This window comes from Channa argus, chromosome 15 (assembly GCF_033026475.1).
Source record: "Channa argus isolate prfri chromosome 15, Channa argus male v1.0, whole genome shotgun sequence".
NCBI lineage: Eukaryota > Metazoa > Chordata > Actinopteri > Anabantiformes > Channidae > Channa > Channa argus.
In genome coordinates, this window is record NC_090211.1 from 20341589 (window position 1) to 20356715 (window position 15127).

At 38.7% G+C, this 15127-nt stretch overlaps 1 protein-coding gene across 3 annotated transcripts; it reads left to right on the forward strand.

Annotated features, from left to right (window-relative positions):
- Positions 1 to 285: 285 nt before the first annotated feature.
- On the forward strand, positions 286 to 14909 carry LOC137099586 (transmembrane protein 184B-like). Of its 3 annotated transcripts, none has more exons than XM_067476620.1 (10): positions 286 to 419; positions 3296 to 3529; positions 5371 to 5536; positions 9328 to 9418; positions 9542 to 9617; positions 10052 to 10143; positions 10648 to 10817; positions 10904 to 11098; positions 11410 to 11436; positions 12243 to 14909. In XM_067476620.1, the coding sequence occupies exons 2-10, from the start codon at positions 3296 to 3298 to the stop codon at positions 12470 to 12472; spliced, it is 1281 nt and encodes a 426-aa protein (XP_067332721.1). In that variant the 5' UTR covers positions 286 to 419; the 3' UTR covers positions 12473 to 14909. The 3 variants fall into 3 exon arrangements, with proteins under 3 accessions (XP_067332721.1, XP_067332720.1, XP_067332722.1); XM_067476619.1 differs by having other exon boundaries at positions 298 to 782; XM_067476621.1 differs by lacking the exon at positions 11410 to 11436 and having other exon boundaries at positions 300 to 782.
- Positions 14910 to 15127: the final 218 nt, after the last annotated feature.

Consider the following 15127-nt stretch of genomic DNA (forward strand, 5'->3'; position numbering starts at 1 on the left):
TCACATCAACTGCATCAAGTTTAGTATGTAAAATGGATTGTTTTTAGGAAAGTAAGCTATGGCTACTTTTTTTTTTTTAGTTTTATCAGAAGTTGAATTGGTTTGAATTTATAGCTAAAATTTAAAGCGATGTAAGTAATAATTTTGAATGCTAATTAGCATGCTATTAAACAGGTTGTTATACAAACTGCGTTTCACTAAAGTCGAAATGACTTCAGTACAACGCAGTTTGTATAAAGTTATGATCAATGGAGAAGACCTGAGAATTAAGAATCGCAACTGCGCATGCGTCAGGGGGAGTTTTTGCTGGCAGCCGCTGCTGCTGATACAACTGATGATGATGATGTGGAAGAAATAACGGTGTCTGCTTCGGCAGCTTCGGTTTGGAAATGGCGAGATAAGGACTGTCATTTTGATAGGTATTTTTACATTACAGTGGGGTGTACTGCTTCTTATGAGGGCGTTTTATTACTTTATTTTGACTTTACTGGGAGAGACAACAAGTTAGCGTCAAGCTAAAGAACGCTAGCTAACAGTAACGCTAGCTAGCAGCGCTCGGCGTTAACGCTGAGCTGCCGACACTTGCCACCTTTTATAAAGGAGAGGCAAGTTTTCAGGGCTCAAACAGTGATGCACCCAGGAATCAAGTGGCCGGTTGTTCTCTAAATGTTATCGCTTGGCCAGACAACTTCTTGAACTCCAGAAGATTTGTTATCGGCTTGATGATGAGCTAAACTAGTGCCTGGATTCAAATCAGCGCAGATCAAACAACTGCAGAGGAGGTAAGTGAAGCAGCATCATGGATCCATGAAAGCCGAACGACGGCTACCATTTTTTCACTTTATTGTTTAAGGCAACTGACGGTATCAGACGTCCCCCATAACTGAAATGCAGCGGGGTAAACTATTGTGAAGTCTGAAAGCTGACAAACCCGCTCTCAGTATGTTACAGCCCAGTTGAAAAGACTAGTGGTCACTGCTAAGTAGCTCTGTTGCCTGCGGTGCCTCTGATTGAACGCATCAATAGCCTGACGTTTACAGTGCGGTATGTTTCAGGCAGCGCTCCTCTCCTGAGGACTTATGACAAAGCCTGCTGATTCGATTGAGGTCAAAGCACAATAAGTGTGTTGAAACCCTCCCACGGCTGTGCTCAGCAGGATTGATGTGTTTCATCTCTTGTCTGTGATTCACTGGGAAGCGCACAAGCTCTAATGCTGTTTGTGCAAACATCAACTCGGTGTGTAGAATAAGAACCGACCTCACCCTCTATTCTTTTTATCGCTTTTATTTATTTATGACAACCGGTTTTTACTGATTCACGTGCAAAGGTTTGCATCCCCTCATTTTCACATGGGGGGGAAAAAAGTTTTTAATCGACAGATATTTTTTCCTCATCAACATAATATATAATGCACTTTGAGCTTGTACAAATGTGCATTCATCAGAAATTAAAGTTAATTTAATTCATCAATCTTTTGCAGCAATATAAATTCCATTACTTTACTATAATTTATTTTAAAAGACCATCCTTGGCGATTTTTGTTCCATTAAAATTACACGTAGGGGTTTGGAAAGTAACCATAAACCTAATAACAATGCAGTCAACTGGTACAAATGTGCTATTTTCATCAGAACATCATAATGTATTAAAAATTATAGAAAAATACAGAAAATAATATTGTTGTTTGTTGAAAATGTGTATCCCTCTTAATAACTGAAATAAACAATAACTTTAATTTCTGGTGATGAACATTTGTACTACCTCAATGTGCAATAAATATTATAATTATAATGGGGGAAAAGTTTTATTTTACTGGTTTTGCTACATCAAAATTTGAAGAAGCAAACATTTGCATTCAACTGTACAGTTCATGTTAAAACCACTACTTATTAATCAGTCTAGGCAATATGGCACTGAAGATACCATAAGCCCAACCCCAAGTATTGGTATATACTGTAGTACGTTATATCTGTTTGTCCCTTTTGGCTGATATATAGAGTATTTGGCGTTGACCTCATTGCAGGGAAATATTAATATGTTAGGTCAAACTAACACTATCTGCTTTTCAGACCTTATAGTGCAAGTCTGTTAACAACTGAACAACTGATATATTGTCCAACCTTTCATTAAGCATATTCCTAAATGATGGTAACATTTTAGGACTTCATTCACAACAGTCGAGTAATGCAATGAGTTTTAATACTGTTTGAAATGTATTGGCTTGCAGTTTATTTGCCTAAATAGTGAAACATATGTAACGTGCTGATGTGTTCCTACTTGCCACAAGGTGATTGAGTTTTCTCAAGCAGCATGAGTCATCCACAACACAAGGTACCGAACTATATTTAGCTGGTGCTCTTAGGGGATTTGAAAGTCATTGTGAAATTAGTTTTTGCTATGAATGATTATATTATTGCCTTGCTGTGTCCTCACCAAGACACTGACGTAGTTGTGGTGGCACATGGAGCTTCTTTCTGGATATTTTTTTTCCCCCTGATTGACCCATTGTATTTTCATTAATCCATGTCGGCGCTGTGTAATTATGCAATACCAATGCTGTGTCATATTTTTATTCTTTATGAATCATTATTTACAATGCATTTAAGTGATTTCTTCTCATTGTGCTAACATGGCATAATTGCAGTTTCAGCTTTAGAATTTACCCACTGCAGATCCAGTTAAAGAAAAAGTTAAGCACCACAAATATAACACCTAGATGTTGGCCACCCCGTTGTCTTGAGATTTGTGAAAAGGTTGCTCTGCAGAAAAATGACTTGGTTTAACATAATTTCTAGCTACACTACAACACATCCTCCTGCCCTCAGCAACACACACTGAAGCAGTAGGGAGAAATTGGGTCAGCAGTCTACAGTTCATAGCTCTCAAACTGATGTGCTGTGTTTGAAATATTCAGCCCCCTTCCCTCTCTGGAGGTGTTTGTAGTTTTTAGATTCTTTTTTTTCCTTCAGCCTCTTCTAACCCACCTACCTCATGCCTTCTCTTTTTACTGCCTCAGTTTTCATCTTTCTTCAACTGTCTATGCCCTGTAGATCTTTTCACTGTCCTACTTTGCTCTGCTCTGTATGTCTCTCTGTTTTCTTATTTTAAAATCAGAGAATGTTGGCTTGGGAGTTAGGTCTTCGACTGCATGCCTGTCACAATATGTTTTACACATTAAAGTGTTTTATTTAGGGTTTATAACCTGGCAAAAAAACGGTTCTGCAGGTGATTTACCATAGGGTAGTATTTAGATTATATTATATTATATAAACAAAGTGTAATTTTCTTGATGCAGATGAATCATCTTTGGCGGCGAGATATACCCCTGTCAGAGAGGCTGGGGAATGACTCTCCGATCGGTCTTGCCCCAGGGTCCCCAGCCACTATGGCCCCACAAGGATCCAACTCCTCCTCAGTACCAGAAACTCCAGTGGTCACACCGGAAGAGCAGTTTTTCCTCATGACCTCCACTGCCCAAACTATTTCAGGTTTTTTTGTTTGGACAGCTCTGCTGATCACATGTCACCAGGTAAGGAGAACGTGTCTTTGGAGCTTGCAGATGAAGGTCAAGCTAGAGTAATATGTTGTATATGTGATTTTTAAAATATTTTTGCTAGAACCACATGTAGTGGGTGCCAGCAGGTGGTCTTTGTGAAATAATTTAGGATAGCTTTAATGTACCATGTGCTGTCAATCGGAATGTGGCCTAAGTATTGTAAGTACTGAAGGCCACCGTTGGTAAGAGAACAGCCTAATACACAGTGTAAATAAGGGCTTGAATCCGTTTCCTTGCCTTTGCCAAGACACTACTAACTTTATGTGTTAAGATGGACTAGATGCACATGCCAACACATTCTTTTTCTAAATATCAGGCAATTCTTTAGCAATGTGTTCTATTTGTCGCACATTTGCTAAAGAGGATAATTATTTCTCATCCACGTTCAGTCTTTCTGTGGATGGTATCAAGGAGTTTTGTATTAACCCATAAGCTTATAGTAGTGAGTAAACAGAAATTAACTGCATAGAAAGAGACTACTGTGCGCCCTGAAACAAATCCAGGACAGAGAAAAAAACTTCAGCTGTGTGTCAAGGTTGTTTTTGATTCTTGGTAATATTACATTCAAAATGTCTGAAAAATTGAGTTTTTGATTGTGATGTGTTTTAGACGCTGTCTTTCCTCAGGAGTGTCAGTTTATCAGTCCTTAAGTTGCAGAGGTTTTAGAGTAAGACTCACTTTTATATAATTGGGACTCAGGTTGATGTCTGCCATTCTTGCTGCTGCTCTTCACATACAAGGTTAAAGAAAAGCATTTTGTCTCTCTAGCAACAGGTGTTTCTGGATCTACTACATCATCAAAGAGCTTGGGATGTGTGTGTTTGTTTGCGTGCATGCGAGCATAGTGGAGGGTCACCTAGCAACAAACCCTGTGAGCAAAGTGCACCATCTCGCTTGATTTGTTGTCACCTACTGTTTATTTTACCAGAGGTGCGTGTCTGTTTTCAGCCCAGGAAAGGTGATCGGCAGGACATTGTGTAAGTGGAAAGGAGCAGGGTGGTGCAGACTGAGCTGCTGGAGACAAAGGGCCGTCCTGTTCCTCCTGTTGTCTGCTGCTGTGAATAGTGGTGATGACAGCCCAGTGTCGAGTACCTGAAACACCCCCACGTGTCAGTGTGTGCACACAATGCACACCTTGCTGACACTATACTCTAAAATCTGACTCAGGCAAATGCAAAGTGGCTGTATTCTGACCTGATGAGAGCATACATACAGGATTCATGAGGCAGCAATTAGTTTCAGCTAACCCATTTATCCACCTCATTCTGAGCTGTGGTTTCACAAATGGCGAGCTGATACCCCCCCCCAACATCCATTTTTAGTTGTGTAATGATAAAATTAAATAAAAAAAAATCTATGTGCAAGACCTAATTTATTGCATGTTTCGCACAATTAGAAATATACCAGTATTATTTAAAATGCCCTGTTCTTGGTGGAGTACTTTTCCTTTAGTAGCTTCTTAAAAAGTAGATGATCTGCTTAGTACTTTTACTAGAGTTTTGAATTGAAGGATTTTTATAGGCCAATATGTGTTTCTGGAAATCACAAGTGTACTTTCTTTTTTGTTGCATTGACATTAAAATGTTAGGCCTATATTTTCCTGTTTGCTCTCAGGTATAAGAAAAACAAACATTAGACACTTCAACTCTAAAGTGATAAATATTGTAGTTTGACCATTTCCATCCTTTCACATTTCACTGTAGTTGCACTCAGTTTTGTTGTATACTGCATGTTTCTGAATATGAGTCTTTCACTTCATCTGTTTTAATATATTCTTCTGTGCTCACCTGTTACCTTTTTTTCTTTCTTTTTAGATCTACATGCATCTACGTTACTATAGCTCTCCAAATGAACAGAGGCACATAGTTAGAATCCTCTTTATAGTCCCCATCTATGCCTTTGACTCCTGGCTCAGCCTTCTCTTCTTCACCAATGAGGAGTATTACGTGTACTTTGACACGGTCCGAGACTGCTATGAAGGTGAGTGAATGGAGATACAGAGTGTAATAAATGGTTGAATGGCATTATCTGCTCTAGGCTGGATTGTAGGGTGCCATATTGGGCGTCCATGCTGCAGACCAGCAATCACCACACCACTTCTTACTCTCAGTGAAAATAAGGGTGTAAGAATTTATGTGTTGTCATTCCGTGGTGGCAGATGGCCTTTGCAGTGTCTTCATTTACAAAGGTTGCCGTCCTTGTTCTCATGTCTCCGTGGCCTGCTGGGATTGCAAGGGAGGGGAAACTTGTTTCCTAGCAACAGTATGAAAACTAGCAAATCCTTGAAGACTTTTAAAAGGCACTTGTATAACATGCTATGGTAATGTTGATGTAATTTACTTTTATTTACGTCATCTTATGTGCATTACTATTTTTTCCTAATAACATTGCAAATTGAATATTTTTGAGGTTTTAAAATGTTAAATTGCATTTGTTCGGTTATTTAAAAACCATATTCACAGACAAATTGATGTGTTGTGGGGATTGAAGGGTAGCCGATCTGATTTGATCCACTGTAGCAGGGATTGCTGAAAGCTGTTAGAATACACATTGAATTGCAACATGGTGCATATGGGGCCACATAGCCACAGACCAGTCAAAATGCCCATGCTGGTTTTATTGTTATGGCTGATTGATAAAATATCTCATGAAATGGAAGGCTGCATACTAAGAATTGGGCATTAGCATTCTCTGTTTGCAGTGTGGCCATAAATATACAGATAAGTGGGTCTGATACTGAAGAAAACTTAAAAATGTGATTATTCTCAGGCAGTTTCCGAAGCATTTTTGGTCTTTCGTGTGTGTGTATATATGTGGATAGTTAGATAGATAGTTATAGATCTCAATTCTAGATGGCCAACAGTGATAATTATATCATTAGGAAGTGTAAGTCACACTGAGTGGCATCATCTGAGAGTTACAGTGGATATAAAATGTCACTCCCTTGGTAAGATGCCAGGTATTTGAGATGTGAAATAAAAGACCAAGATAAATCACTCATCACTCAATCAAACCTTTTTTCCACCTTTAATCTGACCTATAATCTGTGCAGTTAAAAAATAAACTGAAATCCTCTAAGGGAATAAATCCAAATTTTAAAAAATTACAATAACATGGCTGAATGCGGGCGGCTTTAGCTCACTTAGTAAAGGCAGTCATCCAAGGACCACTGGGTCAGTGGTTCAATCCACTGCCCCAGCTATATGTCGAAGTGTCTCTGGGCAAGACACTGAACCCCTAACAGCCCATTCCCCTCCCCAGCTGTGCAGTGCTGGTCCAAGCCCGGTAGAAACTGGGGAGGGTTGCGTCAGGAAGGGCATCCGGCGTAAAAACTGTGCCAAATCAACATGCGGTCAATGATCTGCTGTGGTGACCCTGAACTCACGGGATAAAGCTGAAAGGACAAAAAAAACAAACAATAACGTGGTTGAAAAAATATGCACACCCTGAAACTGATATACATTTTTATTTTTTGACCGCATTCAGTCTTTTAGGGTAGGAGGCAATCTTTGCCCAGTCTTCCCTGCAAAAGCATTCTAAATCTGGTTGAATGCCACTGACTGCAAGGGCATCTCTTGTGCACAGCCTTCTAGTGGTCACTCTTGCTTGGCCATTCTAAAACTTTGATCCTCTTTTGATAAAGTTTGTTGATTTGGAGCTGTGTTTCGGGTCATTGACATGCAGAAAGGTTAAATTCCTCTTTTATCTTCAGCTTTTTAGTAGAGGACTAAAGGTTATGTGACATAAACTGACTGATATGTCGGACTGTTCATAATTCCCTCCAACTTGACTAAAGCCCCAGTTCCAGCTGAAGAAAAACAGCTCCAAAGCAAAAAGCTGCCACCACCATGCTTCACTGTGGGTATGGGTTTTTTTTGTGACACACAGTGTTTTTTTTTTTTTTTTGGTTGTTTGTTTTCCCACCAAATATCCTTTTGAAATTATGGCTAAAATGTTCAAGTGATTTATTTGTCATTATACATACAAGGATTACAACAAAATTGACTACAACTATAAGACTATGGGCCTCACCTTGGTCTCATTGAACCATAGTTCTCCAAATTCTACAATTTGTCAGACTTGATGTGGGCTTTTGCAGAATGTAGCTGGGCTTGGAGGTTTTCTTTGTAAGTAAAGACTTATTGTATATCCTACCTGACAACCTTAACATACAGTTTGAAGGACATGAGATATTGCTGTCATGTGTAGTACAAAATCAGAAGGTGCTGCCTCATAGACCAGTTTTGATGATGTTCAGAGCCACTTCCATAATTGTAACTGTAAGATGGTGTGTGTGCATTCAACAGCCGCATTAATATTATTTTTTTCCCCACTAAACAATTTCAGTTTTTTGAATTGCGCAGGCTACTGTAGGCCACAAGGTGGGAAAACTTTAAAACAGAATATCTTGGTCAAATTTGTTTTAAAGCTCAAAAACCTGGTATTTATTAGTGGTAGTATCTGTGTTATGACTTTATCACTCAAACTCACCTTACGCAGTATCTTTGTCAAAGATAGGGGCATTTTTGTTAATTGTTTTTAGTTTGTATACTCTCAAAATATATATTTTCAACGATTTTCTGTTTTCATTTTATCGTCATTCCCAGGAAATGGCATCTGTATCTATGCAACAAGCAATCAAGGCGGCACTTTGTGTGATACAATCCCAGGCTCACTTTTAAACCCAGCTACTTCAACAGTAAAGAGAGCTGAGGTGGTGGCTGCTGTCTGTGGGTTTAGCCCGAGAACACCTGTTGCAGCAGATGATTAAAAACGTTTCCCTCAGAGGCACCAATTATCATCCAGTCAGGCTCATTTTAACTTGAATGTGAATTCTGAGCTAAACAGCTGATAAAATTAAATCATTGACCAGTACACTGGGTATTATGTAACTGTCAGGTTTCCTGTATAAGAAGAATATATTGAAAACGTACAGTATGAGCAGGTATGTCAGTGTAATTTAATTATAGCCTAATCAGTCAACACAGCCAGCTGATTACATATCGGATCAGACCAGTGGATAGTAGAGAATGCACCTGGAGCAGCGTTGATGCTGTTAATTGATGTGTGAACATTACAGCTTTACTATAAATTTGTTTGGGACCATTATTTGCTGGGAGAACATGTTTCTCTGAATTATTCCTATTATGTGACACCCATACGTAAAAGTGTGACATGACCATAAGCTTTCTTCAGCATTTGCTTTCCGAAGTCACACTGCACCACATCCGCTCCCAGCACTAATAATATCTCTCAAAGTTTTTATGGCTGCTGATGGGGATGACTCGACCTTCAGACTTATATTAATAAGTAATAAGAAATAGCAAGCCGAGTAGTTCTGCAACAGAATCAGCAAAACATGACTACTGTAATTATGACAGTTACAGCACGAGCTGGGAACACTTAGCTACTAACCCACTGCTCCTCTAGCTATCATGCATTATTATGTTAATATATATTAAACCCACTTCAGCAACACTCAAGTGAGATTTTTGCATATAAAAGCAGGTGGAATGGTGATTTCTGTCTAATTGCTTTTTAACAGGTATAACATGATTATCCATCATATTTTCAACTGCTTAACAAAGTTCCTTTCAAACTGCTACAATATGTCCTTCCTGCACAGCACAGTGCCATAGTTTTCCATCAAATCCATCAAGCACTTAATTTGGTTAGAGAATCCAGATTGTTTTTGTGCAGTTCAATAGAACGTGGAAGTCATTTTACACACCACAATGGTCAGATATTCTTCTGTGTGTAACACTCTGCAGCCTTTGTCATCTACAACTTCCTGAGTCTGTGTTATGAGTATCTGGGAGGAGAGAGTGCCATCATGGCTGAGATCAGAGGGAAACCTATAGAGTGAGTCTTGTATGATCTTTTTCTTTGTCTTCTTCTTTCTGGATTAAACCGTTTATTGTTTGCACATTAAAATGGCCTGTTTACTTTTTCAACTAACCCATATAAGATCTCACTTTGCTTTAGGTCGAGTTGTATGTATGGGACATGCTGTCTGTGGGGAAAGACGTACTCTATTGGTTTCCTCAGGTTCTGCAAACAGGTACAATCACTCTTTTATTGTACACTGGGCTGAGAAAATGTATCCGATCCCTCTTGAACTTTAACCTAAAATGGGATGTGATCTTTATATGAGTCATAAGAACAACGTTCTTCAGCTAATAACACACATCAAACTGCATTATTCGCATACGTTTTCTTGTCACTGTACTGCACACAGTTTAGTATTACTCAGAGGATGTAATAACTGTTACAAATAAACAAATACTGTGATTAGTACACCAGCTTTAATGCAGGTTTTCCCACAAATGTAACATCAGTCACATATAATGTGCTAGTTATGTAAAATATCATAATTTAATATTTCAAAAACACTTTGTAGAACAAACTGGCATCATTTACTATTTCTCTCACAATTCTTTTTAAATACCATGTGTACTTCCTTTACCCTCATTATATCTCATGTGCCTTCATCAGGCAACACTTCAGTTCTGTGTGGTGAAGCCCCTGATGGCAGTGATCACTGTCATTCTTCAGGCCTTTGGGAAGTACAGAGATGGAGACTTCAAGTAGGTTTCCACGGCAACTCAGCCTCTGTCATTCACAACATAAACATACAGATACTGACCTGTCACACCGTAATGGTGGTGCCATACAGCGCTTTCTGAATGCCGATATTTCATATTTTTAAATTAGTGATGGATAAAATTAAAAATTCTATTTTAGCTCCTCTGTGCAGTTTGTTGGATGTTACACAAAAACCCTTCCATAGGGTCTGTACAACCAATACCAGAGCTGCTCTGCAGTCCATTATGTCACCCTTTTAATGAACTAGAAGAATTTAGAAGCTACAGCCTGTTTCAGAAAACGGGGCTTCAGCTTCCCTAGATCTAGGACACTCAGTAGGTTTCACAATTTGCCCAGATGAACATGAACTTGCAAACATGTATCTTCAAGGTAACTATAAATGAGTACCTCTTTGATCACCTCTAGATTTAAAATGTTGTCTCCTCACACATGTATGTGCTCTGTGGGACCCATGATATTCTTTTATTTCTGCGTCTTTCCTGCAGTGTGGCCAGTGGTTACCTGTATGTGACCATTATTTACAACATCTCTGTCAGTCTGTCGCTCTACGCTCTCTTCCTCTTCTACTTTGCCACACGTGAGCTGCTTGTCCCATACAACCCAGTACTCAAGTTCTTCATGGTAAAGTCAGTTATCTTCCTCTCCTTCTGGCAGGGTAAGCTTCTAGATGTTTTCATCCATTTAATGTGCACATGTTAAGTGAATTTGCTAAAGAAAATGTTTTTTTTTTTAATTATTCAGGGATGCTGCTGGCCATCCTAGAGAAATGTGGAGCCATCCCCCAGATCAACTCTGCCGACTTCTCGGTGGGCGAGGGAACAGTTGCTGCTGGTTACCAAAACTTTATCATCTGCATTGAGATGTTCTTTGCTGCTGTGGCTTTGCGTCATGCCTTTACTTACAGAGTCTACATGGATAAAAGGCTGGACTCATATGGTATGGGAAGTGCATGTTTGCTTACAGTATGCATGATTATGTGTGTGAATATTAACAGCCTGGTGTATTTTCTCCGGGTTTGAGATTAATCTTAATGTTCAGATGAAAGTGTTTATAATTTTATTAATCTGTATAAATGTATTAATTACACAGGTTTCTTCTTACAGTCTGATTTCTGCTTCTGCTCTGACTTCACTATTAGATTTCCTTTTGACTTCTCTGGTACTTTGATCTTTTTCTTCATTTTCATCTTGAATTTCTTGTGTTCCTTATCTCCCTTTTCCCTCTTCTTGACTTTGCTGCACTGAAAGGCTCATTTCCCATCTACGGACAGTACGGTAGGTCTGTGTATCTGTATCTGCCCCAGTTCTGTAATAGTGATTTTTAATTTTTTTTATTCATTTTCTTTTTTAACTTTTCCTTTTTTGTGTGTTAGGTTAAACATATATCAACATCATTGGTGTTATAATTTTCATTTTAGCATGAATTCAAGTTATATGTATAAAATTGTGGATATTTTGGAGTCATGCTTAGTTTCCTTATGTTCAGCGAATTTAGCGCCACATTTTTGCTTTGCATTTTTCCTGGAAGAATTGTTCTTTGGTCTGTGCTCCCATCCAGCACCAATGGTTCTCGTGCTCTTTCTGTCTCTGTCTCTCTGTGTTTCTGTCTGTCTGTTTGAATCATCCCTTGGACAGTAGTATTTATAACAGCTTTCAGTAAGTCATTAAAAAATTACCATAGAAACACGGTTTGGACACCTAAATCAGTGAGATTTGATGTTGTTGAGTTCATATTATACAAGTAAACTATTACTAAGGTGCACCAGGAACTTAAGACCATCCACTATAGACTACAGAAAACTATGATAAGTAAACGTCTGTCGTTAACTACAGGGCTCTGAAATTATTGCTCTACTCAGGGTTTCTTTATTATATAATATGAAATTTTTTCAGGCATCGGGGCCAATTTGTTTTCCTTTTTGCTGATCCATTTTGCTCATATTTTTCATTAAAATGTCAAATATTTATTTGGACTATTCCCTGACAGTCTGATGGCTTTCTCATGTCTGTCACTTTCACTACTCCCTTCCCATCTTGCTCAGTCTGTATAATAAAATTTCACCTTCCTTTCCCTCTTTCAGGTCGCTGTGCCCCTATGAAGAGCATCTCCAGCAGCCTGAAGGAGACCATGAATCCTGGGGACATGGTCCAGGATGCCATTCATAACTTCTCCCCTGCTTATCAGCAGTACACCCAGCAGTCCACCCTGGAGCACCGTGGGGGTCCCCCCATCTCCCGCAGCCACAGTAACGTCAGCACCCGTGGGGACAATGAAAAGACTTTGCTGCTCAGTTCTGATGACGAGTTCTAAGACTCAAACACACACTCAGAGGGCCATTTACCTCCTGTGGCCCCTAATGACTTTTAGCTGCTGTGTTAGACAAATCAGATCTTTTCAGACTTAACATTCATTTTTTTTTCCTCAAATCAAACAAATTCATGACAGACTTTACATTTTTGTCAGACTGCAGTATTGGTGGAAATGTTTTAACAGGAAAAATAGGAAATAATGTGGGATAATGAGTAATGGCAAGCAAGAGGATGAATATGTTACAAAATAAAGTTAAGGAAGAATTTGAGAATAATTGTCACATACAGTATCTGTATTCAACTGTTTGATTATTGATCGGCACAAATAACTGTCTGTTTGTACAACCTTTATGCTGCACAGCAAAAAAAGCCTTAATTTTTCTGTTTTATTTTAGATGCACACCCCCCACCCCCACCCCTCTGCCAACTTTGCTTCAAATATATTGCCAAACAGAGGAACCAGTACATTATAGGAGACATTGTTTTAAGATGTAGAATTGATTTATTGTCAAGCAAAACTAAAGAGTTCTGAATTGCAGGACTTCATTTTAATATTTAAGAATTTAAAAACAAATAAGTGTTGTAAAACCTTGGAGGTATAGCTCATTTAAACACTAGTCTTGTGGATAAATGTTATAAATATTCTATATATGTTTTCATTTTGTTGTGGGTTCATATGAACAAGTGACTCATAAGTGTAATAGTGTGACTCCCACCGTTTGCCTAACTAAGGCCCTTAGCACACAATGCTGTTGTTTATGGAGCATAGAGGGAACAGCTGCAGGGGAGATTTCAGTGTGGACAGAAGGACTGACTGAAAGACAACACATAGATTACAGATTACTGTAGCAGCAACTCGTCCTGTACATCAGGCGCAGCTGTGATGTGCTGTGGATTGTAATTCCATAATAAAGGGTATTACGTGCAGCACAGATCTGGCCTGCCTCTGCTGGTGCTGTTTAAAATGGCATCACTGCTCCAGTAATAGTGAGCGAGTCAAGATACCGGGCAGTACAGACGAATACAAAGATATGTCAGTGCACATAAGGCTTTAAATCTAACTGGAGTCGCAAATTGGTAGGGCATTAAAATTTGGTATGCGGGATAGCCCTATATTCAGGTACAGCTAGGAAATACGTGTGGGGTGGGGGGGGGGAGCCTGAAGTGAGTCAAAACCTTTGGACCTGTCCGTCTGCTTTCTATTATTTTTTTTCCAAATGATTACACAAACTATTTGAGGTAACTGTTTACACTGTTAACTGATGAGTAACGTGTTCTAGCAGCAAGCACTAAAGTAGATGCTTGTGGTCATGACTGTAAATATTTAAGGGCGAAATCACAGCAGTATAAAAGCTGAGTGGATCATTTGCAAGTGGTTTCAGAAGCGCTAGTGCTGCCTCTAAATGTGCATTTAGCATTTCTGTTGAAACTGATTGACTCCAGTCTGACTGCAGGTAAACAGTACAGAACAGCTGAATGTAAAACAGATGTACCAGCCAAATGGATGTGCATCAACAGTGCACAGTCAACTTGCTTTGTACAGAATTATCCTAAGTGTATGAAATGGATAAAGAAGTTGGCTTCCAGCTGTGTTTGCTTACCCATGTCCCTGTTATCACCCTGCTACGCTCAGTAACCAACACATATGTCTTTCTGCTGAACCTGTAGTGCTTCAGTTGAAGGCTAGTCCATTTATTCTGTTCATACAACATTAACTTTAGTATTTCAAAGTAAAACTGTATTGCCTTATACTTTGCCCCCTGGGGTAACAGCATATCAAACTCATGCATCTTTATTCAAAACACTGCTCACTGGTATATGATATAGAAGCTGGCTGGTTGGTTAATCACACAACTGAACATAAAGCTGAAAATTCAATACCTAAAAAAAAAAAAAAGAATGTTGTATATAGTTAAACTATTTCATAACCATGACTGTGATGACATTGCTTGGTATAATGCTTTGTTTTAATATTTTTATGTTTTAATATTTGAATTAGATTCTCCAGTTTTGTTCCTGTTGCATACATTTTAATTTGTATATTGGTAATCTTATTTCATGTTTTGAGGATATATCGGTTTCTGTTGGTGTTGAAAAGAAAATAAACGAGAAATGGAAACACAAAAAATTGCTAATTTAGCAATTATGCAACTACTTATGCCTGAGGACCCCCACCATCACAATGAATATAATATTTTGACACTGTACACTAATAGTAGTTAGTACTGAGCTTTTATTTTCATTGTTAGACCTTACAGCTGCCAGTAATGTGATGTGCAAGTGTTAAATTAGCCAAGAGTAAACCTACAGCTCCAGTTTTATAGATGACAACATTACGATAAGTATATACTGTATGTAACAAGAATAATATGAAGTTGTACAACAGGCACAATTTTCTTGCCAAGCTCTAGGGTATTAAAGAGTGACTTTGTTCATACTCAAGTTGTATATATTATGTCCCATATAAAAATAATATTGAATGTCCTCTGCCTTCCCTAATATAACTATCTCTGTGCATCTAGCTGAAAAACCCGTGACAGCTGGAGCAGATTTCCAGTTTACATTAAGTCATCTAGAAGAGCAGGTTGACCAAGACTACAGCCTCTTTAGTATGAGCAACCACATGACATCATCTGAACTAACTAACTAATTCCTC

Bases quoted from the DNA above. Each gene is read 5' to 3' on its own strand.
- LOC137099586 (XM_067476620.1), top strand. From the start codon at position 3,296: ATGAATCATCTTTGGCGGCGAGATATACCCCTGTCAGAGAGGCTGGGG. The intron at 3,530-5,370 runs GTAAGGAGAACG...CTTTCTTTTTAG, and splicing joins TGCTGATCACATGTCACCAG to ATCTACATGCATCTACGTTA. The intron at 10,818-10,903 runs GTAAGCTTCTAG...TTAATTATTCAG, and splicing joins CTTCCTCTCCTTCTGGCAGG to GGATGCTGCTGGCCATCCTA.